Source organism: Osmerus mordax, chromosome 11 (assembly GCF_038355195.1).
Source record: "Osmerus mordax isolate fOsmMor3 chromosome 11, fOsmMor3.pri, whole genome shotgun sequence".
In the NCBI taxonomy this organism is placed as follows: domain Eukaryota; kingdom Metazoa; phylum Chordata; class Actinopteri; order Osmeriformes; family Osmeridae; genus Osmerus; species Osmerus mordax.
In genome coordinates, this window is record NC_090060.1 from 17,209,504 (window position 1) to 17,234,963 (window position 25,460).

General features: G+C 52.5%; 1 protein-coding gene across 2 annotated transcripts in view; it reads left to right on the forward strand.

Annotated features, from left to right (window-relative positions):
• Window positions 1-1,430: 1,430 nt before the first annotated feature.
• The window catches only part of exoc3l2b (exocyst complex component 3-like 2b), a 32,504-nt gene continuing 8,474 nt past the window's right edge, over window positions 1,431-25,460 (forward strand). Inside the window, exons 1-7 of one of the 2 annotated variants that reach the window (XM_067246947.1) lie at window positions 1,431-1,515; window positions 11,183-11,674; window positions 11,882-12,111; window positions 22,185-22,492; window positions 22,976-23,361; window positions 23,605-23,719; window positions 25,398-25,460. The exon at window positions 25,398-25,460 is cut by the window's right edge and continues 48 nt beyond it. In XM_067246947.1, the coding sequence (XP_067103048.1) occupies window positions 11,205-11,674; window positions 11,882-12,111; window positions 22,185-22,492; window positions 22,976-23,361; window positions 23,605-23,719; window positions 25,398-25,460 (1,572 nt within the window). In that variant the 5' untranslated portion in view covers window positions 1,431-1,515; window positions 11,183-11,204. Of the gene's footprint in view, window positions 1,516-5,904; window positions 6,173-11,182; window positions 11,675-11,881; window positions 12,112-22,184; window positions 22,493-22,975; window positions 23,362-23,604; window positions 23,720-25,397 lie in introns of those variants that run through there. The other variant, XM_067246946.1, reaches the window with a different exon arrangement.

A 25,460-nucleotide genomic window follows, 5' to 3' on the forward strand; every position in this document is an offset into this window, starting at 1 on the left:
CCAGCTGGGGGGGGCAGCAGACAAGCAGACACTGCCATTCCCAGGGTATTGTTACTCTGCATCAATGCATCCTAAAAGTCTCACAGATGCCTAAAGCACACAAACAGACCAGAGGCCCCCAACAATGACCCCACCCAGACCAGGCCGTGCACTGTGAACTCTACCACTCCACGAATCTAGCTCTCCATGTTCCCAATGTCTCTGCACTCCTCTCTCTCCTCCCCTCCTCTTCTCTTCTCCTCTCCTCACTCCTCTCCTCACTCCTCTTTTCCCCTCCTCTCTCCTCCCCTCCTCTCTTCTCCCCTCCTTTCCTCTTCTCCTCTCCTCTCTCCTCTCCACTCCTCTCTTCACTCCTCCCCTCCTCTCTTCTCCTCTCCTCACTCCTCTCCTCACTCCTCTCCTCACTCCTCTTCTCCCTTCCTCTCTCCTCTCCTCCCCTCGCCTCCTCTCTTCTCCCCTCCCCTCCTTTCCTCTTCTCTCTCCTCCCCTCTCCTCTTCTCCCCTCCCCTCCTCTCTCCTCCCCTCCTCTCCTCTCTTCTCTCCTCTCCTCACTCCTCTCTCCTCTTCTCTCCTCCCCTCCTCTCCTCTTATCCTCTCTCCTCTTCTCCCCTCCCCTCCTCTCCTCCTCTCTCCTCTTATCCTCTTCTCCTCTCCCCTCCTCTCCTCTCTCCTCTCCCCTCCTCTCCTCTCCTCCCTCCTCTCCTTAGAGACAGTGGCACAATCATAATGAGAGATCTAACAAACACACACATAAAAAATACACACATAAAAAATACACACACACACAGAAGAAGAAAATGTGTAGAATCCCCCCTCCCCCCTCCTATCTTTCCTCATGTAATTACTGTAATCAGGTATTCTCCCTGGGGGGTGCATGCTGTGGGGAGGTGGGGGGAGAGGCAGGGGGAGGCGGGTGTGGAGGCAGGGGAAGGTGGAGGGAGGAGGGGGAGTTGGGGGGGGGTAGTGGGAGGCAAGGGGAGGAGGAGGGGGAAGGCAGGGAGAAAGGGGGGGAGGGAAGGAGGGGGGATGAGGGGAGGGTAGGAGGGGGGAGACAGGGAGGGGATGGAAGGAGGGGGGATGAGGGGAGGGGAGGAGGGGGGAGACAGGGAGGGGAGGCGGGGGGAGGGGAGGAGGGGGGAGGCAGGGAGGGGAGGCGGGGAGGGGAGGGTTTCCTCAGGAAAGAGCCTCGTCTTGCCTCTCCAAAACAGTCGGTTGAGGAAGTGGCCAGAGTCAGCCCTGCTGTCCGGCTTCTGAGATACACTCCTCTCTTGGACCTGACACACACACACACACACTCTCACATGCCGTCCATATAGATAGAGGGATACAGACACACACTCTTCACTCGGGCATACAGATATACACACACACACACACCCAACTCCTTGATACACATACACACGGTGCTTTTGAACCCGAGGACCCCTGTTAGCACGGCCACTTCCACACGCGTGTGCGACAGGAATGATCCTGCTCTGAGGATCACAGAGATACTACACTCTTCAGCATAACGAGGTAAGAGACCTGGGGTGTAACAGGGCTGGGGTGTAACAGGGCTGGGGGTGTAACAGGGCTGGGGTGTAACAGGGCTGGGGGGTGTAACAGGACTGGGGTGTAACAGGGCTGGGGTGTAACAGGGCTGGGGGTGTAACAGGGCTGGGGTGTAACAGTACTGGGGTGTAACAGGGCTGGGGTGTAACAGGGCTGGGGTGTAACAGGGCTGGGGTGTAACAGGGCTGGGGGTGTAACAGGGCTGGGATGTAACAGGGCTGGGGTGTAACAGGGCTGGGGGTGTAACAGGGCTGGGGTGTAACAGGGCTGGGGGTGTAACAGGGCTGGGATGTAACAGGGCTGTAACAGGGCCCCAGATCCCCTGGTCTGGATGGGTCTCCTGGGGGTCAGGGACCAGATCCCCTGGTCTGGGTGGGTCTCCTGGGGGTCAGGGACCAGATCCCCCGGTCTGGATGGGTCTCCTGGGGGTCAGAGACGCTGCCTGTGGCAGGGGGCAGTGACTGTCAGGGAGTCACTCTGGTCTGGCTGGTCGGTCAGTGCTCCAGTCACAAACACAGTAGTGTGTGTGTGTGTGTGTGTGTGTGTGTGTGTGTGTGTGTGTGTGTGTGTGTGTGTGTGTGTGTGAGAGAGAGAGAGAGAGAGAGACAGAGAGAGAGAGAGAGAGAGAGAGAGAGAGAGAGAGAGAGAAAGAAAGAAAGAAAGAAAATATAGAGAGTATGTGGCCTGCAATGGAATATTTATGAGTGTGGTCCCGCCTCTTCCAGAACAACATCATTTGAATGTAACTGCTGCCAGAATCAGACAAACACCACCTGGACCTTAGAGGCTCTGTCCAGCTTTAATAAGCCCCGATAAAACACTTAAGTTACACAAAGGTTGCATGTGAATTTTGTGTAAGTGACAGCGTGCCTTTAAGTCCACCTCATCCTCTTCATCTAAGGTCAGGGAGAATTTTAAGATGTCGAGACGGCGAACGGTTGAGGGTTGAAATGCATTCGTTATCCACGTCATCGCTGGTTTTACTGGAGACGTCGCGGGGAGATCCCAGGGGGACGATAGCCATCTATTAACCAAGCCGACGGGGGAAAACCCGCTACGACGTCATCAGCATTGTTTATGCCAGCATGTTTGTGACCCACGAGCTGCACTCTCATAGCAGCTGTGACCAGCTGACAGACAAGATGCGTCCTGCTTTTGTCGGGGTTTTTTTAACTTCGTATTCATATAGCAGGCGCTTTTACCCGATATAGAGAGCATGCCTACAGCCTAAGATATGGGATCAGAAGTGCAGAGTTCTAGCGGTATTCCGTCTGTCAGAGTCGCATCAGAGTTGCGTCCCGGGGAGGGGGGGGGGGGAGCCACCTCCCGGAAATGAGTCTCTGTAGGTTGGGATGTCTGGAGTCGAGGAACAATCTGAATTTACAAGGGACATCACAAAGTGACGACATCTCAGCTCTCTGTCACCGGAACCAGGACGTCCTGTGTACTTTAGGGTTACGTTTTAACCAGCCTGCATCACTCACACACCCGCTGTAACGCTCGAGGCAGAACAGCAGGTCTGGGGGAGGAGGGGGGGGAGAAAGATGGAGGGAGGGAGGAGCCCAGTGTGTGTGTGTGTGTGTGTGTGTGTGTGTGTGTGTGTGTGTGTGTGTGTGTGCCCCCTGTCCTGAACCTGCAGTGATCACTTAAGCCCAAGTCATCCCAGTCCGCCTTGTGATCGACGGTCTACATGTTCCTGCTGGGCCAAACCGCACCCCTCGTTTCCCCCGCCCTCACACAACCCGCTGACAGCCTCCTGCCTCCGCTGCCCTGACCGATTTAGAACCAGAACCGCAGAATCAGATCCCTGCGGCCCTTCCGGAACCCTCTCTCTGATGTCAGGGCCTGCCAGTCAGCTCCTTGGCCCCGGAAGCCCCCTGCCCCAGTCTCTCCACCACCGAGGCTGGCCCCCACGCCCTGCTGTACGGTGGCAGGGACCTCTGCTCCGGGCAGGGACAGGACCTCTGCTCCAGGCACGGACAGATTGATGCACTCAGCCGGATAGACCCAGGGCAGGAGATAGGAGGCTGTCCGTCAGTGTAGGGTGAGGGGTGAGGGGTGTCCGGAGGGGAGGAGGGGGGAGGAGAGGGGAGGAGGGGGGAGGAGGAGGGGGGAAGTGGGGAGTGGTGCAGGATGCAGGCAGGCTGTGGCTGGCACCCCCACCCCCCCTCCCAACACACACACACACACCCACACACACACACACACAGGTGGGAAACAGGCCCTACCACATGCCGGGGGTTACATAACCATCGACTGTGGTAAACATACATACTCACTGTTTGTGTATGGGGGTAAATTATTTCCCAGTATATGTCATGTCAACATCGCCCCCACATACAAATATTCAGAGAACTGACAAGCCCCAGCATGTCTACATTAGATTGTGAGACACTGAGCCAAACCTGAACTGTGCTGACGGGGGTGAGGAGGTGGGGGCTAGATAGACACTCATTCATGAAGAAGAAGAACTCAATGTTTGGCGATGTTACTTCCTGTTCCTGTCTGTCAGCCTTAGCTGGTTGTCTGTGCAGCAACCAAGGAACACAGAGCACCCCTCTCTCTCTGTGTTCCTCACAGGAACCCTCTCTCTCTGTGTTCCTCACAGGAACCCTCTCTCTCTGTGTTCCTTACAGAGGTTCCCCTCTCTCTCCCTGTGTTCCTCACAGAGGTTCCCTCTCTCTCTGTGTTCCTCACAGGAACCCTCTCTCTCTGTGTTCCTCACAGGAACCCTCTCTCTCTGTGTTCCTCACAGGAACCCTCTCTCTCTGTGTTCCTCACAGAGGTTCCTTCTCTCTGTGTGTTCCTCACAGAGGTTCCCCTCTCTCCCTGTGTTCCTCACAGAGGTTCCCTCTCTCTCTGTGTTCCTCACAGAGGAAGGACCCCTCTCTCTCTTGGTTCCTCACAGAGGTTCCCTCTCTCTCTCTGTGTTCCTCACAGAGGAAGGACCCCTCTCTCTCTTGGTTCCTCACAGGATCCCTCTCTCTCTCTTGGTTCCTCACAGAGGTTCCCTCTCTCTGTGTTCCTCACAGAGGTTCCCTCTCTCTGTGTTCCTCACACAGCTTCAGATGTGGTGCCAGTGCGCTGTGGTTCCTGTCGCTTTGCCACCCCCTGCAAACACCCACACACACACAACACTGGGCCACAGACACACACGTTCAGTACAGTACACACACACACACACACAATACACAGCCACACACACGTACTGTGATCCACTGTGGAATTAAACATGAAATCAGCCTGTCAGCCTGTGAACATGAACATGCACCTCAGTATGTTGTCTTTCTCTCACAGAACTACTGTGAGGGCAAAGGGCGAATAATATCAAGCCCTAATCAGTCAAGCGTGTGTGTGTGTGTGTGTGTATGCATTTCTGTGTTGAAACAATCAATTAAGGAAAAAATGTATTAAACAGTCAGTCACATGTTGTATGATAGCCAAAGTTCAGTTCTAGGAAACTCTTAAAATAGTTTCTCAGCTATGTAAAGTGGTCCCCTTCAGGCATTATTGTGTTTGATAAGCTAACATTTGTCATTCATTCATTTGTTTGTCAGCCTCTTAGAAAACTATCCGTGACCTTCCCGAGCTTTGTTGAATGTTGAGATGTTGTTCCAGGTCATTGGGTCTCGCGCGTGAAAGTGCTCGCTCCTCGCGCCCAGCCGTTGTTGGGCTTACGTCAGCGGTAGGCATTTTGGGTTTTGTCTGTTTAGGCAATATCATCTTAACGTCTTTGGAGGCGAGGAGAACGCCGGATTTTACCAGGAAAACAAGTTACGGCTTCTGGTGTAATTTAATCAGATTTAGTCTGGTCTACTATTGACTAACTTTTGAAATATGTTTTGGCCAGCTTTCTTGACAGGTTGCCTCTGTAAGCTTACAGAAAACACAGATTTTTGTTAGCTGGCTGAGCAAAAATAAATCAATAAGAACTCGTTTGCAGTAAAGCAAGGGAGTCAGGTGGCTGAGCGGTTATGGAGTCGGGCTAGTAATAAGGGTCGATTCCCGGCCGTGTCAAATGACGTTGTGTCCTTGGGCAAGGCACCTCACCCTACTTGCCTCGGGGGAATGTCCCTGTACTTACTGTAAGTCGCTCTGGATAAGAGCGTCTGCTAAATGACTAAATGTAAATGTAAAGCGAGTCCTGCCTGCTTCGCTAACAGGGCGTGGCAACAGCAGGTGCCCGTGGAATGCCAGAAAATGACAGGTGACATGGATGCGGGAATTCGGGGGAAAACCGATTCAAAAGGCAATGTCATGCAGGTATAGTCAGGTGAAAATATACTCTGTCTTAATAAAATCCTACCAGAAATGGCCATTGACGGAAAGGATTTGAGCGTTTGACTTTGGCTATCGATCGATCGGTCACAACTCTCTACACGCTTCTCTTGCAGGACGTCGCACTACACCAGCGCGCGACTGGAGCAAAGCCAGCCCTTGAGAGGGAGGGTTCTAGAGCAGGAACTTTCCGTGGTTCTAAGTGCAGTCACTCTTTTTGCTCTGGTTAGGCTCTTGGTATGTCCAGTCTTAGTTTTTCATTCTAAGTTTCTTGGAATACTTTTTTACATCGATTTTTCTATGCACGTTTTCAACGAGTCAACTGCCAAAATGAATTTCTTAAGTAAGTGAACTGTCATGTGTCTTGAATTGGACCTGCATTTGTAACCGATGCTAATGATTGATGACAATTAGAGAACTCGATTGATTAGAACTTTTCTGTTGACGTGCTGGTATTGTGTCACATCCTAACACGAATATACAGTATTTATTGCAGTAATTTGCTTGCACTTTCCACAAGAAGTTCATGATGAAATATCTGAGAAAGCTAATACTATTTTAGTTTAATTCTCTCAGATAATCTCAGATTTGTGACGGTTAAATCGAGTTGTTAAATTAACATTGAAAAACAATCAAAACCTCTAACCTGGGAAGGAAAGGATAGTGCTAGTATGTGGGATGAAGGCTCAAGGTACAGGGTAATAAGGGCTACCTTTATTACCTTTAATGCAGTTAATACATCATCGTTTCTGCGGGTGGGTTTGTCTGTGAAACATCCTGACTTCTCTCTGCAACCTGAATGCAGCTCTGAACAGGCTGACATGGGCAGTTTTCCTTCCTGCTGAATGAAAACTACCACCAGATTCAGCTAACTTTGATTTCCTTGTCCTCAGAACTCTCTCTCACACACACTCTCTCTCACACACACACACACACACACACAGACACACACTCTCACACACATACACACAGACACACACACTCTCTCTCTCTCTCTCTCACACACACACTCTCTCTCTCACACACACACAGACACACACTCTCACACACATACACACAGACACACACACTCTGTCTCTCTCTCACACACACACTCTCTCTCTCACACACACAGACACACTCTCACACACATACACACAGACACACACACTCTCTCTCTCACACACACACAGACACACACTCTCACACACATACACACAGACACACACACACTCTCTCTCTCACACACACACAGACACACACTCTCACACACATACACACAGACACACACACACACTCTCTCACACACACACAGACACACTCACTCTCTGACACACACACACACACACACTCTCTCTCTCACACACACACATACACACACACACTCCTAAGGAGCTGCTTCTGACCAGCCCTGGGTCTTGAGACATTTTTCTTCCAGGTATCAGTTAACAATTCACTGCCCCAGTGAGGGTGAAATAGAGGACGTGTCATGGAAAGTGGCCCAATCCTGCTGGTCATCTAACTCCCCCGGGTCCAAGAGAGCCAGGGGCAGACCCACAGGACAGGGTACTGGGTATCAAGGATTCTGTAAGGGTATAGTGCTGGGTATTAAGGATTCTATAGGGGCATAGTACTGGGTATTAAGGATTCTATAGGGGCATAGTGCTGGGTATTAAGGATTCTATAGGGGCATAGTGCTGGGTATCAAGGATTCTATAGGGGCATAGTGCTGGGTATTAAGGATTCTATAGGGGCATAGTGCTGGGTATCAAGGATTCTATAGGGGCATAGTGCTGGGTATTAAGGATTCTATAGGGGCATAGTACTGGGTATTAAGGATTCTATAGGGGCATAGTGCTGGGTATTAAGGATTCTATAGGGGCATAGTGCTGGGTATTAAGGATTATATAGAGGGCATAGTACAGAATATCACATTCTGATTCTGAACCAGACTTTGGTCTCCCTGCTCCCGCGGTTCAGATGAGGACGAGCCTGATGAAAACTGATCCCAGATCAGCGCCAGAGAGGGCGTCTCCTCCATGCAGCCGAATAAGATCTCGCTGACAGATGAGAGGAGATCAGGCCCGGGTCCAGTGGTCAGTCCCAGTGGAGGTTGTCACCGAGGGCTTGTAGGCCCTTATGAAGGATTCTGAAGGGCTAAAGCGCTTGCTGGTCCCCCTGCCCTGGGTGAACGGCAGGGGTGACCTTCCTGGAGGACGCTGGGAACAGTAGGAACAGTGTTAGGCCGAGTGAGGCTCAGACGTGGAGGTGCTCTCTCCTCTCCCCCAATCCTTCAGAGTTCTGTCTTCCCTCCCCCCCCCCTCAAAGAGGGCTGTGCTTGTCTGTGTGTGTTTTGGTAATACATATCTTGCTTATTTCGATATCTGTGGAATTCAGTGAAGAGAGTGTTTGTAAACACAACAGTGTTGACCTCCGGTGACAAAGTGTGTGTGTGTGTCCCTTTGTCCTGTGGATACCTGGCAGAGACAATATGTCCTGGGACAGTTTTCCACGTATCTCCCCCAGTGATCTCACCCCAGCTTTCATAATGCCTCCATGATGGAGTTATAGTCATTTAGCAGACGCTCTTATCCAGAGCAACTTACAGTAAGTACAGGGACATTCCCCCCGAGGCAAGTAGGGTGAAGTGCCTTGCCCAAGGACACAACGTCAGTTGGCATGACCGGGAATCGAACTGGCAACCTTCGGATTACTAGCCCGATTCCCTCACCGCTCAGCCACCTGACTCCCCTTAGTTATAATTATCCATGGAATCACAACGCAGGGGGTGAAGAGGTGTTTGTGTGTGTGAGGGAGTGTATGTGTGTGAGGGTGAGTGTTTATGTGTGTGTGTGTGAGTGATATCTGCCTCTTGTCGTCCTTGTGTGTCCACATCTAAGTGTTTGTGTGTGTGTTCATGTGTGTGTGTGCGTGTTCATGTGTGTGTGTGTGTGTGTTCACGCGACACAGCTGCCACCCTTATCGCCCATCCTTGATTCCTCCCCCTCCCTCCGCCTCCCCTCCATCACCCTCCTGCCCACAACGTCACTCACTTAAACAACACCATCCGTCAGCCTGGCTGCTGTGGTCCCCGGTCCCCGGAGCTATCTGCTTCACCAGGGCTGCTGTCCCCCGCCCCTCCAGGTCCTGCCCGCTCCTCCCTGAGGTCAAGGATATCTTCTGCGTCGCAGAAAAACTCGATATCTCTTTCATTTCCTGTTGGTCGTGCCGCTCGTTGGAGCCTCTTCCTGTTTGCTTGCGGCTGTTTTTCTGCAAGTCACGACCTTGAGCTGATTTAGGGCTTGGGTGTATGGGGTTCCCAACAGAGCTCAAGCTGGTGTTAAGGTGATGTGAGGATAGTATTTGCTCTGTTTCTAAGGCCTGTTTGGTCGTATGTACGTTGAACTTTAGTGGAGTGTTATGCAACTTCTTCTCGGTGTCACTAACTCACTCCTGATTGGCTGAGCCGGTTTCCTTAGCTGTGTGCTCGTCTTTCCCTGCCTCTGATTGGTTCCAGGGCTTGAACTTGCAACTTTAAAATAAATGTTCCAGTTAAAACCGTACCAGACTTGACCAGGACCAAACTAGACCAGAGCCAGACTAGACCAGACTAGACCAGGACCAGACTAGACCAGGACCAAACTAGACCAGAGCCAGACCAGACTAGACCAGGACCAGACTAGACCAGGACCAAACTAGACCAGACCAGGACCAGACCTTACTAGAGTAGAGTAGACTACACTAAACTACACAAGACAAAGTCTTGAACTGGACTTTTTCTGTACAAGGATACAAGGTACATTTCAAAACAGGGCCTAGATCGTTTAGGTCATAAAAACACACCCCACACACTCGATCAAAAGTGAAAGGTTCTCACACCTAGTTCTCCGAAGAGAACAAAAATAGCCCGGTAAATAAGGAGGTTGTTCTATTTTTGAAGGGGCTGGTATTATTTAATTCACGATTGTTTCCATCGATAAAACCTCGTCTCCATCGTATTACAGCATTCTCCGCCCGGCGACCCTCTGGAGAGGCGTCTGATTGGACAGGGGAAACCCTGAGTGCTCCAATGCTGAGGCTCCCATGTGGAAAAGTCATCCAGACACAAACACAGTCTGAGTCTCAGAACCACTTAGGAAACCCGACAACAATAGGCCGTCTTCAGGAATGCGAAACACGCCGACCGCTTAAATTTGTGTTTTTACGGATACAAATCACGGGCAAATCGTGGTGATTTTAGATTTTTTGGGGGTTATTTAGCATCCTATGTAAAAATAAAACTACAAAACATCAATCCTGGACTATATTTATTTTATGTTCTGAAGATTTTCACAGTTAAAGATTTTCCACATGAGGCTTTCCATGCCTCCTTCCTAGTCTCTCTCTAATTTCGTCTCTCTAATTTCGTGTCATTAGATTTGTGTTATTTTAGTTAGCGGTGAACTTATGCCCTCTGTAGCCTCATCATCAGTGACAAAGTGACACGTCTGTGGGCCCCTCAGTACTTCCTTTATAGCATTCTCCCCGGTGACACTTTCAATTTCCCTGAAACGCGAATAGCTTCCACCATAACTACACCATCGTTTTACACACACACACACACACACACACACACACACACACACACAAAAGGGAAGTGATTCAGTGTTGTCACCAGTCCTAAATATCCCAGAGTGCCTCTGTGTAACAGGAAGCCAGAGAAGAAGGACAAACATGTTTTCTTGAAAAGGGTCAGGAGGTGTTTAAGATCCTAGCTCCTGACCAAGCTGAGACATCACAGACCATAATACCCTCCCAAATCCACCCCCAGGCCCAAACAGGAATCTCCATGGAAACGAATCTCACTGGTTTCGTGTCACCTGTCGACGTTTCGTTGAGTCGTCGCCGACAATCAAGCTGCTCCGTGGTCAAGCTGTTAATCTTCAGTATCTGTGTTTTATGGGTACCTGTGATACTCTCCCACACTGACAAACACAAAGTGTTGCAGGGTGGTTAAACTTCCTGTAACTCTTATCAAGACCTTCACCTACAGCCTGGACCATAAATGCTAGAACATTTCAGGCAGTGGAATGAACAATGAGAGGTGTGGGCCAGGTTTACACCCCTGCCCTCTCACCTAACTGTCTACGCTGGCATAACCCAGCATGGAAATCTATTATCTATTGGGTTGTTCATTGTCTAAATGGTTAATGTTCTTGTAATGTCTAATCGTTCTGAATCCCTGTGTTCCTTCTCTCTGTCTGCTCTCTTTCTCCCCCCTCTTCCTCCCTCTCTCCCTTCCTTCACCCGTCCCTCTTTCTCCCCCCTCTTCCTCCCTCCCTCTCTCCCTTCCTTCACCCGTCCCTCTTTCCCTCCTCTTCCCCCCCCCCTCCAGAGTCCACCCCCTGTGAGGCAGCATGCCCATCCTCAAGAACCTGCCAGCTCGTCTGAAGGTGGGCAGGGCCAACGGGGAGCTGGACAACGCTCGAGGGAAACTGATCCTGCGCAAGATGAGCCTGAACCTCGACCGCAACCCCTTCCAGGACGAGCCTGGGGACCGCGATGACTGGTCACGCCGCGGCAACGAGACCTCGCTGCTGGAGGGGGGGGCGCCCAGGGACCGCAACCCCTTCGAGGACGAGGAGGACGAGAACGAGGCCAACGAGGTGCGGCGCGGTGGCGCGGGGAAGGGCTCGTTCAGGGGCACGCTGGACCGGCTCCGGGGAGCGTCCCCTCTCAAGACGCTGGGGAAGCTGGGGAAGGGACTGAGGATGTCGGGCCGCAGCAAGGGCAGCGCCACGCCCTCGCCGCAGAGCTCCACGGGGATGCCCTCCCCCGCGGAGAAGAAGAAGAAAGGGAGGAGGAGCTCGGAGGGGAGCCTGCTCAGGTAAGAGAGGGAGGGAGGGAGGGAGGGAGGGAGGGAGGGAGGGAGGGAGGGAGGGAGGGAGGGAGGGAGGGAGGGAGGGAGGGAGGGAGGGAGGGAGGGAGGGAGGGAGGGAGGGAGGGAAATGTACATACATAACAGACAACACCATGTATCAACACACAACAACAAACAAACCTCTGTCACCTCTTGTACGACCCCTGACCCCAGGCTTGCAGGGAAGTGCAGGGAGAGCCTGCGTAAGGAGAGCCTGACCAATGGGGAGCCGTGCTCCGAGAGCGAGGGAGACGCCACCAGCCGACGTCTCTCCTTCATGAAGATGGTGGGGCTGGGGGGACGCAAGAGGGAGTCCATGGCCGAGCACTCCTCCCAGGGGCCCGAGGAGGACGTGCTGGAGGAGGAGGCGCAGGAGGAGGTCAAGCCCAGGGAGCCTCTCTCAGGTCAGGGGTCAAAGTTCACGGTGGACCATGGTCAAGTCTGTTGGTGTGAAGTGTGCAGTGTTAATGCAGAAAGGCAGAAACCCTAACACGTGTCAGAGAGTTCAGAATGACGAGGCTGACAGAAACACAGCAGGCCGTTGTAGGAGTGTGTGTGAGCGTGAGTGTGTGTGTGTGAGATGTGCTGAGTTGTCCCCGTCCTAATTGTACTGCTTCTGTGTTTTCACAACAACAGAGCTCATGTTATCAGGGTCTCGTCTCAGTCTGAACTGCTGTATGTCACCCTGGAGAGACAATGAGAGAGAGAGAGAGAGAGAGAGAGAGAGAGGGAGGGAGGGAGGGAGGGAGGGAGGGAGGGAGGGAGGGAGGGAGGGAGGGAGGGAGGGAGGGAGGGAGGGAGGGAGGGAGGGAGGGAGGGAGGGAGGGAGGGAGGGAGGGAGGGAGGGAGGGAGGGAGGGAGGGGCATTAGTAAGATACTTTAGGCCTTAAAAAAACGTTAATCAATGTGGACACACACACACACACTCACATGCGCAGAGAGCAATGCCCCGAATTAGAAGCAGAACTGGAACCATGGGTTTTTATTCTGCCAAAGCAAAAGGCTGAAAAAATGCTGTTGTCATTTAAAATGTCTTGCACAACAACTGGTCAAGCTCTCTGCAATTGAGTTTGGTTAACACCGGTCAAATGCTGCATAGACACAGCTGAGTGTGTTTACTCCGCAGTCTAGACCACGGTTATGCAGTTATGTGAGTTTGAACCTTGAGTTCCACAATGATTGAGTTAAGCAGGTATTTCACCGCCTCAGCAAATCTGGACCATATCTGATCTTTCCACCAAGTCTAGCCCTGTGTGTCTGACAGGCTGGTCTCTATCTGTGACAGGCTGGTCTCTCCGATTCTATCTAGACAGGCTCAGTCTAGCTGAGGCTGGTGCAGGTACAAACAGCCTGGTATCTGCTTGGCTTGTTGGTCCGGAACAGGAGAACCTATTGACTGATACCAGCAGGGTACAGAGGCATCACAACATGCTGACATCTCAACATTAGCCTGTGTGTGTGTGTCTGTGCGTGTGTGTGTGTGTGTGTGTGTGTGTGTGTGTGTGTGTGTGTGTGTGTGTGTGTGTGTGTGTGTGTGTGTGTGAGAGAGAGAGACAGAGTTTATTGTCTTAATCACTTAATGGTGGTATTGTTTAGGCCCATGAGACATGTCATGCATTCTGAGTGTTCATCGTAACAGAAATCCTGTATGTCAGTACCTGCCAGTCTACCCGCAGCCCTGAGCTCTGGAGCTGCACTGTGTCCTGATGAACCAGAGAGCAGGACGGGCTTATCTGCTTGTCTCTGTGCTCCGTTACTCACCCTGTCAAAGCCTCTTCTCTTCACACCATTCTCAGTGGTGCCGTGGTGTTATGGTGTCATGCGTACAGTGCGTGAAGTATGTGTGTTTGTGTATCCTTATCAGGCTTCACAACATGCTGACATGTGTCTGTGTGTGTGTGTGTGTGTGTGTGTGTGTCTGTGTGTGTGTGTGTGTCTGTGTGTGTGTGTGTGTGTGTGCTGTCTGCTGTCTGCCTCACAGCACAGTTCCCAGCCATGTGTGTTATTTCTTCAGCTGACCCACACAGTGAGACAGTGTTGTGTTTGTTGATGTGTGCGTGTTTGTCCCAGAGGGGACCGCACTCCGGCCTCGTCCTCTATCTCCGCTCTCTGGAGAAGCCAGCCGGGTGGGGGCGGGGGGGGGAGGATTGGGAAGAGGTTGAGAGGCTGTGAGGCTGAGAGGCTGTGAGGCTGAGAGGCTGTGAGGCTGTGAGGCTGTGAGGCTGAGAGGCGGAGAGGCTGTGAGGCTGAGAGGCGGAGAGGCTGTGAGGCTGTGAGGCTGTGAGGCTGAGAGGCTGTGAGGCTGAGAGGCTGAGAGGCTGTGAGGCTGTGAGGCTGAGAGGCTGAGAGGCTGTGAGGCTGAGAGGCGGAGAGGCTGTGAGGCTGTGAGGCTGTGAGGCTGAGAGGCTTTGAGGCTGAGAGGCTGAGAGGCTGTGAGGCTGTGAGGCTGTGAGGCTGAGAGGCTGTGAGGCTGAGAGGCTGAGAGGCTGTGAGGCTGTGAGGCTGAGAGGTAGAACAGCGGACAACTGAACGTTCCCCAACACGGAACATGATCGTTTAAAACGGCCCCGTTTCAACATGTCAAACCTGACAGCGGGCTCACGGCCAAACAGATGTTCTAAGACTTGGAGATCGTGTTCCAAGACCAGCACAGCTGGTGCACGTGACCCAGGCTGTTCCTTAGAAGAACGCTGCACCCAACACCGTCAAGTCCCCCAAAAACACAACCCTGACAGCTCAGCCTGCAGTCGAGCTTGAACCAACCGGCTTGGTCAACCCCTATAACTGAATAACAACCCCAACAACAGCGGTTTTTCAGTGCGAGTTGGCGAGCAGACAAGCCAGGTACATTTCAACACATATTCTTTTGTTGCAAAACTCTGGTGGTTTGGCATTGACCCTGTTTCACCGCTTGTTGGTCCTTGCCCAGTAACAACCGTGGTATCATATGTCATGGAATAAGTTCCCTTGTTCCCTCCGGTCTTATTTGTTTGCTGTTTAATAAAAGGAACACGATCTAAGGATGGCAGGGCAGTCTGTGTGTGTCTGTACATATTTGTGAGACTGAGTATGTGATTACGTGTGTGTGTGTGTGTGTACCTCTGTGTCTTTGTGTGTGTGTGTGTGTCCTTGTGTGTGTGTGTGTGTGTGTGTGTGGCAGCATTGTTCATTAAGAGCAGGATAACACAGCATGCTGTGTTCAGACAGGCTCAAGTGTCAGGAAATACCAGCGACACATAGTGGACTGACCTCCACCAGCACCGGCCTCTCACACACCCACAGACAGAACTCTCTGGAAACCAGGAAGCAGCGAGCATTCCATCTCTGAGAGCTTCAGGCGGAACCGAGATGGAACCCAGACCCGAGGAAGGGCAGGGAGAGGAACCGCGGTTCTCCAGCTGGCGTGTGAAGGAGAACATCTGGTGTCTCCGTGTCTTGAGAGTCAAGTGGCTGTGAAGACGCCATGACGACGCACCATGACGACGCACCATGACATCGCACCATGATGACGCACCATGACAACGCACCATGACAACGCACCATGCCTGCTTGGTCGTTGAATGCAGTCATTGTATTTTCAAGACGGTTTGCTTCCAGTCGTGTTTTCCAAGTCATCCGAACAAGTCATTAAAAACTCAAAGTTGGATACGTTCATAAGTTTATTCTTTACTTTGATGAACTCTGAACAAAACAATCAATAACAAAAACATAGTAGCCTATTCAAAATACACTTTATACACAACCAACACCTGCTGTCAAAAAACTAGAGACCTTGCTGTGCCCCACACCTGCATCAACCAGGTCTCCATGTAACTAGGGTACGATGCAGCCCCACAGCGCCCCCAACAGACCCGACAGGAAGGTCTCCCACTCACCAGGATGAAGACACATCACCATGGAGACCACATCACCAGGCTCTCCCAGATCCGTGACCTTCTGGCATTACGCAACGCAGGCTGTTGCTCGGCGCCGACCACGGACACATTGTTGTGACCGTGCACTTCTAGCCCTTGAATATCTCTTGCACATCCTGTATGCACTTTTGTGCTTCGCTATGGATGAATGAATGAATGAATGTCTGTTATCTGGCGATAAGAAAGCTGAGGAGAGGATGGAGTTCTCCTTTATTAAACTTTGACGTGTAGTTCATCAAAAAGGAGATGAGGAAGGATTCTGCGTGTTTCTCTCCGGAGTGCTTGGCTGTGTGTACAGTAGACTGGGCTGCAGCGTGAATGGCACAGGCCAGCTCTCTCTGTGACTGTTCTGACCAGAGGAATGTGTCCTTCAGTGTCCTTCCTCCTACTGTGTGTGTGTTTGTGTGTGTGAGAGAGAGTGTGTGTGTGTGTGTGTGTGTGAGAGAGAGAGTGAGAGAGAGAGTGTGTGTGTGTGTGTGTGAGCGAGAGAGCGTGTGTGTGTGTGTGTGGCAGCCCACCTTGCCTCAGGTATTCATCAACCTTGTTTATATAACACTAGTCGTTAGCCCATGAACCCTCCCTCCTTCCCTCCCCCCTCCCCTGCCCTGCACTGCCGAATCTACCATACATCCATCTGTGACCCACCACAACCATTACCTGGTCCACCAGCCGCCTGGGGACCCAGCTGGGAGGCAGGTGGGTCACAGGACCTCAGGACACCAACAGGATAAACACCGGAGTGATTGTCACAGTCCAGGGTGGCAGGGTGGGGTGGCAGGTAAGGGGGCGGGGTGGCAGGTAAGGTGGCAGGGTGGCAGGTAAGGTGGCAGGGTAGGGTGGCAGGTAAGGGGGTGGGGTGGCAGGGTTAGGGTGGCAGGGTAGGGTGGCAGGTAAGGGGGTGGGGTAGGCCCATCCGGTTCCATAAGAAGGACCTGATAAGAGGGTTGTATAGCAGTTTGCTTACCACACAGCAAGGTCAATAATCTGCAGATCTGAGACACATGCCTGACGCAAGACCTCTTGGACTGTAAAACCATAACTGAAGCTGGCTGGCTGGATGGTTGGCTGGCTGTATGTCTGGCTGACTGACTTGCTGGCCAACTGGCTGGCTAATTGGCTGGACGACATATTGACTTGCTGTTTTACTGGCTGATGATTAGCTGCCTGACTGGTTGATTGGCTGGCTGGCTGACTGGCATGGCTCCAAGTCGCAGAGTAAACAAGATCTGTTTGTGCTGCCTAGCAACAAACGAGTGTGATAACTTAGAACAATCGTAAATGTTGAAATACAGTTCTTCTGTCCTGTAAAATCCTGACTGTGACCTTGACTGTCCATTGCTGTGCAGCAGCCTTCATTATATGGATGTGGGCTTAGTGTATTTAGTGTGGGCTTTATGAACACCACACCCAGAGTACAGGAGCTAGCTGTGAGGCTGTGAGGCTGGAAGGTTGAGAGGCTGTGAGGCTGTGAGGCTGGAAGGCTGTGAGGCTGGAAAGAGTCCTTGTGAGCTTCTGTCTGTAGATGAGTTCATGTGTTCAGTTCTGGCCCTCCCTGGTCTGGACCTCTGCTTCAGTACTGGCCCTCCCTGGTCTGGACCTCTGCTTCAGTACTGGGAAGAGGCGCACTGGCCAGCTTGCTGACTGGTTGTCTGTCACTATGTCACTGGCTGTGTGTGTGTGTGTGTGTGTGTGAGTGTTCTGAGGTCAGGTCTGTGATGCTTCACTGTGGCTGAACTATGGGTGAGAGGTACAAAAGTACAAAGAAGGACCAGCTTTTTCTCAGCTGTGCCTGAAGGGGGGTTTAAGAGAAGTAAAGAGAGGATTGTGTGTGTGTGTGTGAGAGAGAAAGTGTGTGTGTGCTTGTGTGTATGTGTGTGTGTGTAGGCAATGGGGGGCAGAAGTTGGATGCTTCGCTGCTTATTTGAAATTTCACTCTCAGAGAAAAAATATTTATCTTCCCTGGACACACTGCGAAGTGATGACAGCTGCCTCGGGAGACATATACAGATTAAAGGAACAGTTCAAGAGCAACATCTGACATGCTAATGAGTTGTGTTGAGCCTAGCACTATGTGAGTCTAGCACAGATTTAGTTTGGCATTGACTTAACTTAGCATTGTCTCAGCTTAGCGCTGTGCTAGCCTAGCATTGATACATCCAGACACACTGCTAGCCTGGTGCTGTCTTAGCGCAGAGCTATCCTAGCGCTGTGCTCGCCTAACCCTAACCCAGCACAGCAGTGTCTGGGTTACAGCAGGAATAAAGGCCACAGTCTCTTAGCGACTGATCTGCAAATGAGCTCTTACCCGGCGCAATCTGAGCAGGGAGCACTTAACGCATCCTGGCGACTCAGCGACTTTAAGCTCCTCGGTGGGTTTACTTACAGCTCCCTTGAGGACAAGACCCTCCCAGAACACCCTCCCCTTCCCCTCCCCCAACTTCCCCCCCCCCAACCCCCACCGGAATTCCTCAAGGTAAAGCCAGGCTTCATCGTAGGCTCTGCAGAACAGCTTTCATAGAATCCATAGGCAGCTTCAGCGGCGAGAGCATTAGCATACCTGCGGTCTGGCCTTGAGGAAGGGTGGTGCCACACGACTGAATGTTAGCTGAGTGGGTTCCTGATGGCGTCTGGGGCGGAGAGGGGTGGGAGTGGGGTTAAGGAGACCCGGGAGGCGGGGGGTGGTGGGTGGGTTGGGGGGGTAGGTGCCGGGGAACAAAGGCCCAGTGTTGTGCTCTCCTGTCTGGCTTCATAGCAGAGAGAGAGAGGGTCCCCCGGCTCTGCTGGGTCTCCGCTGGTTTAATGAGTGCAAGCCCAGCTGCTCGCTCGCCCTGCGCACACGCAGCAACACGACCTCTGACCCCTCGCAGGCGGCGAGGGGGGACTCGTTGCCACTGCGATCCAGACGTGGCGGCGGTGACTCCGACACGGTTACGCCCCGGTCTGTGATTGGTCGCGCCAGGTCACCGGGGAGGCATTGTGATGTCACTGTGGTAGTTAGGCTAGAAGCCCCTTGACTAACCCCTTATAAATCACACATGGTCAGGCTGCATCACACACGGTCAGGCTGCATCACAGGCGTTCAGGCTGCATCACACACGGTCAGGCTGCATCACAGGCGGTCAGGCTGCATCACAGGCGGTCAGGCTGCATCACACGCGGTCAGGCTGCATCACAGGCGGTCAGGCTGCATCACAGGCGGTCAGGCTGCATCACACACGGTCAGGCTGCATCACACACGGTCAGGCTGCATCACAGGCGGTCAGGCTGCATCACAGGCGGTCAGGCTGCATCACACACGGTCAGGCTGCATCACAGGCGGTCAGGCTGCATCACAGGCGGTCAGGCTGCATCACAGGCGGTCAGGCTGCATCACAGGCGGTCAGGCTGCATCACAGGCGGTCAGACTGCATCACAGGCGGTCAGGCTGCATCACACACGGTCAGGCTGCATCACAGGCGGTCAGACTGCATCACACACGGTCAGGCTGCATCACAGGCGGTCAGGCTGCATCACAGGCGGTCAGCCTGCATCACAGGCGGTCAGCCTGCATCACAGGCGGTCAGGCTGCATCACAGGCTGCATCACTGGCAGGCAGACAGGCTAGTCAACCTGCATGTTCCTTCACAATATCGATCTACCTTAACTACAGTATATATACATATATAAGATGTTTATATCTTAACAGTATTTCAGATCATAGTTTGCAGAAAGTGACATACTTCAGTGGAACTCTCTAAAAGGGATCTTACCAAATCTATTTTACAGTAAAGTTACAATGAACCCACAAACCCTGGTCACCTCATCTTCCTGTGATTAGCTGTCCTGTGACTGGTTGTTCTGGGACTGGCCATCCTGTGATTGGCTGTCCTGTGAAGGTGGGCGTGGCTGGAGGAGGGGCCAGGCAGGTGGGTGTGAGCAGGATAGGACAGCCACAGTTTTCCACCTCCGCCTCGCCTCCACGGAGAGATGAGTGTGCTGCATTGTGCTTTATAATTAGATGTCCTTCCGTTGCGTTGGCACAGCGGAGTCTGTCTGTGTATGTGTGTGTGTGTAGGTGTTTCAGCATCTGTGTGTGTGTGTGTATGTGTGTGTAAGTGACTATGACTGTGTGTTTGTGTGCGTGTAGGTGTTTCAGCATCTGTCTGTGTGTGTAAGTGACTATGACTGTGTGTGTGTGTGTGTGTGTGTGTGTGTGTAAGGACAGGGGTGGTGTCTTCACTTCACTCCTCTTCCTTGATAGGGACACAAACGGATGAACTTGGCCACATTCCTTTCTACCTCATAACACACACACACACACACACACACACACACAACAATGCTGACTCTCACACACACACATCTTCCTTCCTTATGGTAAAACTGAGCTACATGGGCAACTCAGCAGCCAAAAGGCCCAGGAACCCTGCAGCAGTGGAGAGGGAGAGAATAGCTGGGGCTTGGGGGGTTAGGGTGGGGGTGAGGGGCTGAAGGTGGGTGTGGGAGCGAGTTATTATTTTCACAGCTGATATGTGACGCCCTTCGTCCTGTGGTGGTGCGATCTGCCCTCTGGGCCTATTGGAGACGGTCCCCAAAGTGGTGTCACCCCCGCCCGCTCCACCCCCTCCCCTCCACCCCCTCCCCTCACCCCTCCTTCCTGGGGCTGCTTTGCTAAGTTGTTCGGTCGCAATGCGACCGGTGTAGGAGGAGGATGTGACATCACTTCCTGCCATGCTGCGTTCGCTGCGTGTCTGAAGGAACAGTGTGTGACTGCAGCTCTGCCCTTCTGAAGCAGGCCGGACGGGGTGATTGAACCCTAACCCTCGTTGTTACCATTAGACCAAGAATACATCCTCCTCGTGTGAGGCCAGCAGGTCTGGGATCGGAACAGCTCGAACCCGTCCATCTGTCATTAGACCAAGAATACATCCTCCTCGTGTGAGGCCAGCAGGTCTGGGATCGGAACAGCTCGAACCCGTCCATCTGTCATTAGACCAAGAGGATCATTGTTGTAGTTCCAGTTCTCATTGAGAGGGGCTCGGTTCCGAACCGCCTCTGCTACACGGCCTGATGAGTGTGACAGGATGTGCTGAGTCACAGTCGGAACGCCCGGAAACGCCCCAGATCCCAAACGCTTCACTGTTAGGACTTACTGCAGCTGCCCTTACAAGGTTGGTACTGTTGCATGCTGTGTGCATACAACTGGGACATCAGGCCTCATCAGAACATGTCACCTTGAACTTTGACCCTCTTGCTCCTACATCCGTCACCTTGGAGATGAAGTAGTCTGCATCTCCTCTTCAGCGTCAGGATGTCATCAATCTGAGACACACTCACTGGTTTACCACACTGACCCGCACAATCCTGGTGTATGTCCTTATGTAACATCGCTGTGACAGGGACAGTAAATAAGGCCAGGCGGACGGGTTCCCGAAGGGATGTCAGACTCCGCCCTGATGAGAGAAGATGATGTCAGAGAGGATGGTCACCTGACGTCCATGAGAACCAGTCAGATTTTATTGGCCGCTTTACGGCTGATTAAAAAAAACACAGATCTCTTTCTTCTTTCTCTCTATTTTCTCTCGTCCTTTGGATCATTCTCTCCTTCCTCTCCTCTCATCCCTCTCCCCTCCTCCCCCTCCCCTTTCAAACCACATCACAGCGTTCTATGGCGTCACCTCCCTCCTGTGCAGGGTGAGATGGTTCCCTGGTCAGTGTCCCAGTATTACTGCATGCAGGAAACAGCAAAGACTGCTCTCTCTCGGGCCCCTACGGAGTTTCAACGGAAAGTCTGCTTCACCACTCTGAGCCTGCAAAGTACAGCATCTGCTGTATACTGTATCTACTGTACTCTGTCCCCTGTTGCGTTTTCTCTCTGGTGCGTCGGAGAAGGCTTGTTTTGTTCTCTTTGTGTCGGAGCCTCAGAACGACTTCCTGAGGGGTATTCCAAATACAATTAATAAAAGAATAATAATAATGCTACTTTATTTTCTATAGCGCCTTTAAAGGTTGCATCTCAAAGTATTTTACAACATAAGAAATAAAAAATGCAGTTAATATAAAGGCAGACGAAACATACCATGACACACCATGAAAATCACAGAAAAGCAATTTAAAAAAAGTAAATTTTTAGGGAAAATACCCAGCATGCCTAGCCTCAGAAGGAAGAGAGTTCCACAGTCCATCTCCCAGTCCAGAGAGAGGTCACCTGACCGGGGCTGCTGAGGGGATCCAGGGTGATTTGAATGTTTGGCAGCGGCGTGTCCCTAGAGAGGTGTTTGAAGTGAGCCACTGAGGCAGGGATGAAACACAGGCGTCTCCAGGGAGGTGAGGGTGTCCAGCCTGCCTGGACAACCACAAGCCAGGAGGGACAAACTCGCTCGGTCCCCAGGGGAGGAGAGGTATTCTGAATCTGGAATATGAGTTACGTGGGAACAGTGTCAGCAGTTCCACGCTGGGGTTTGGTCTCTGTTGTTGGAATAATTTTGTACAACTTTCTTTTGAGATTGTACTGACGATCTCTCTTCTTTGTCCCCCTTCCCCCCCCTCTCTCTCTCTCCCTCCCCCCCCCTCTCTCTCCTCAGTCCTGGAGATCCTCCAGCTGGTAACCAGGAGAGATCTCCTCCTGGCCGACACTCACATCCTGGAGTTGGAGCAGGAGTGCAACGAGGCCGCCGCCGCCGCCGCCGTCGCCGCGGCAACCTCCTCTCCGGAGGGGGTCGTCGCGGCGACTCCGGAGGACGTGACGAGCCCCGGGAGCAAGGACGGCGGGCGGAGGAAGGCGAAGGACGTGGAGCTGCTGTACGAGGCGCTGCAGGGGGAGATGTGGGCCGTGGTGAGGGAGTCTCTGCGTTCGCCCACGGCCGGACCCAACCTGGGCCTGGTGGTGCAGGTGAGCTCACTTCCTGTCCAGCCGCTAGGGGAACGAGGGACGTCTGGTCCTGGAGGAAGTGAACGTTAAAGACTCGCCTTGATTATGTCACACAGTTCAATTCAGTCATCTTCCCGGTGTGTGTGTGTGTGTGTGTCGACGTGTGTTTGTGTCCACATGCGTGCCCACATTTGTGTGTGTGTCTGTCGGCGTATGCTTGCGTGTGTGCATGTCTGTCTATGTGTGTGTGTGTGCATGTCTGTCTATGTGTGTGTGTGTGTGTACATGTCTGTCTATGTGTGTGTGTGTGTGTGCATGTCTGTGTGTGTGTGTGTACATGTCTGTCTATGTGTGTGTGTGCATGTCTGTGTGTGTGTGTGTGTGTACATGTCTGTCTATGTGTGTGTGTGTGTGCATGTCTGTGTGTGTGTGTGTGCATGTCTGTGTGTGTGTGTGCATGTCTGTGTGTGTGTGTGCATGTCTGTGTGTGTGTGTGTGTCCCAGGTGCTCCAGCAGGAAGAGGAGACAGACCGTGCCTGGGCCCAGAGCGAGGGCGCCGCCCCGGGGGCCGTCCGCCCCAGGGAGCTGAAGAGGCGCTGGAGGGAGGCGGTGGAGGGGGCGGCCGACGGGAGCCTTCCCCAGGGGACGGAGGCCCAGGACGGGGCGCTGGCGGCCTACCTGGACCGCATCCGGGTCCGGGTGGTGGAGGATCTGGGTGCGGCCAAGCGCAACGTGGTCCCGGTGTACCCGGAGGAGTACCAGCCCTTCCTGGTGTACGCCCAGAGCTACCACCAGGCGGTCGCTAAGCGACTGAGGAGCATCACAGACAGACAGCTGCAAATTACAGACATCTACTCCCTACTGGACTGGCTCTATAACATCTACAACAGGTAGGACACACACAGATTCAGACAGGGATACCTACTCTCTACCGAACTGGGATAAACCAGGGATACACACACACACACACACATGCATACAGGGATAATTACTTACACTGGCCATCATACTGTTCACAGCACACAGCACATAGTGACTCAGTTTGAAGGCTTTACACCCAGTTTGAGGTCACAGAGTGAATATGACTGCAGTTGTGTCTAAACGCACGTGTGTGTGCTTGTGTGTGTCCTCAGAGATGTTCTGGGAACGGTCAGCATCACCTCACCCTTCAACCACTCCCAGCTTGGTCCTCTGCTGCCCTCAGAGACTGTCGACAAGCTGGAGCTGGACTGCCTCAACTCTGTCAGGGTAGGAGAGATCTCTCCTTTCTCTCTCTCTCTCTCTCTCTCTCTCTCTCTCTCTCTCTCTCTCTCTCTCTCTCTCTCTCTCTCTATCTCTCTCTCTCTCTCTTCTTTCTCTCTCTCTCTCTCTCTCTCTCTCTCTTCTCTCTCTCTCTCTCTCTCTCTCTCTCTCTCTCTATCTCTCTCTTCTCTCTCTATCTCTCTCTTCTCTCTATCTCTCTCTCTCTCTCACACACACACCACGGACTGGTCATCTTACTTTAGCCCCATGTACAAACACACCCATTCATGCAAAGGTCAGTGAGCCTGTGTGTGTGTGTGTGTGTGGGAGTGTGTGCGTGCGTGTGTGTGTGCGTGTGTGAGTGTGTGTGTGTGTGGGAGTGTGCGTGTGACCACACACCCTGTGCTGCTCTCCCTCCAGTCCTGAGAGGAAAGGCACCTACAGCCCTTCCTGCCTTCTAACAGAGAGAGCTCGGTTGCTCACCTGCTCAGCCAATCAGTGCGCAGCTTCCCAGGGCCAGCAGATGGGACTTCCTGTCTGTAACGGCCACCACACAATAGAGGCCCGACAGCAGAGCGATTACCTAACCCTGCTCCAGGGACAACCAGGTGCTGCTCCCACTGGTCCCCTGTCCTGAGCCTGGACCTGGGTCCAACTGTCTAGAAGTCTGGACCTGGGTCTAAGAGTCTAGAAGTCTGGACCTGGGTCTAAGAGTTTATAAGTCTGGACCTGGGTCTAAGAGTCTAGAAGTCTGGACCTGGGTCCAACAGTCTAGAAGTCTGGACCTGGGTCTAAGAGTCTAGAAGTCTGGACCTGGGTCCAACAGTCTAGAAGTCTGGACCTGGGTCTAAGAGTCTATAAGTCTGGACCTGGGTCTAAGAGACTAGAAGTCTGGACCTGGGTCCAAGAGTCTAGAAGTCTGGACCTGGGTCTAAGAGTCTGGAAGTCTGGACCTGGGTCCAAGAGTCTAGAAGTCTGGACCTGGGTCTAAGAGTCTAGAAGTCTGGACCTCGGGCCTACTGTTTCTGTATGGTCTGTGGTTCCTGGTCTAGACCTGCATGAACTGAAGCCTGGGTCTAAGGCTGGACCTGGGCAGCTTCTCTGGGTCTAAGCCTGGGCCTGTCTAGGGCCTATTGGTCTACATCCAGGGGTTTGTGGAGGTCTGGCTCTGATCCTGTGTAGACACAATAACCCCCAGTACATCCTGGAGAGGAAGAACAGCTCAGAGGTCATTGGCTGCCCGAGTCGGTCGGCTGCCAATCAAAACGACCCAAGTGTGGTCACCTTCCAATAGGAGGAAGACTGAGCTTGACCTGGGCTCTGATTAGTGACTATTTAAAGGAGCTAGCTGTTACTGGGGTGACAGAAGTTACCATGACAATAGACTGACAGAATGACCTTTAACAGCCAATTAGTGTTGCCGGATGAATATCTCTCTCTCTCTCTCTCTCTCTCTCTCTCTCTCTCTCTCTCTCTCTCTCTCTCTCTCTCTCTCTCTCTGTCTCTCTCTCTCTCTCACACTTTCTCTGTTTTCATTTCTACTGTGGAATTCTGAGCAGATCACTGCCAGCAACTGAGATCTTACGAAATGATCTTGTCTAGGACCCAACAATCTTATTGAGATACAGACAGAAAAGACAGTGATGTTCTCCCTGACGTCCCCTGCACCCCCCCCCCCACCCAGGCCAAGGTAACCACGGAGATGTCCCAGGTACTGGACGAGGAGGAGAAGAGGTGGGCTGAGACT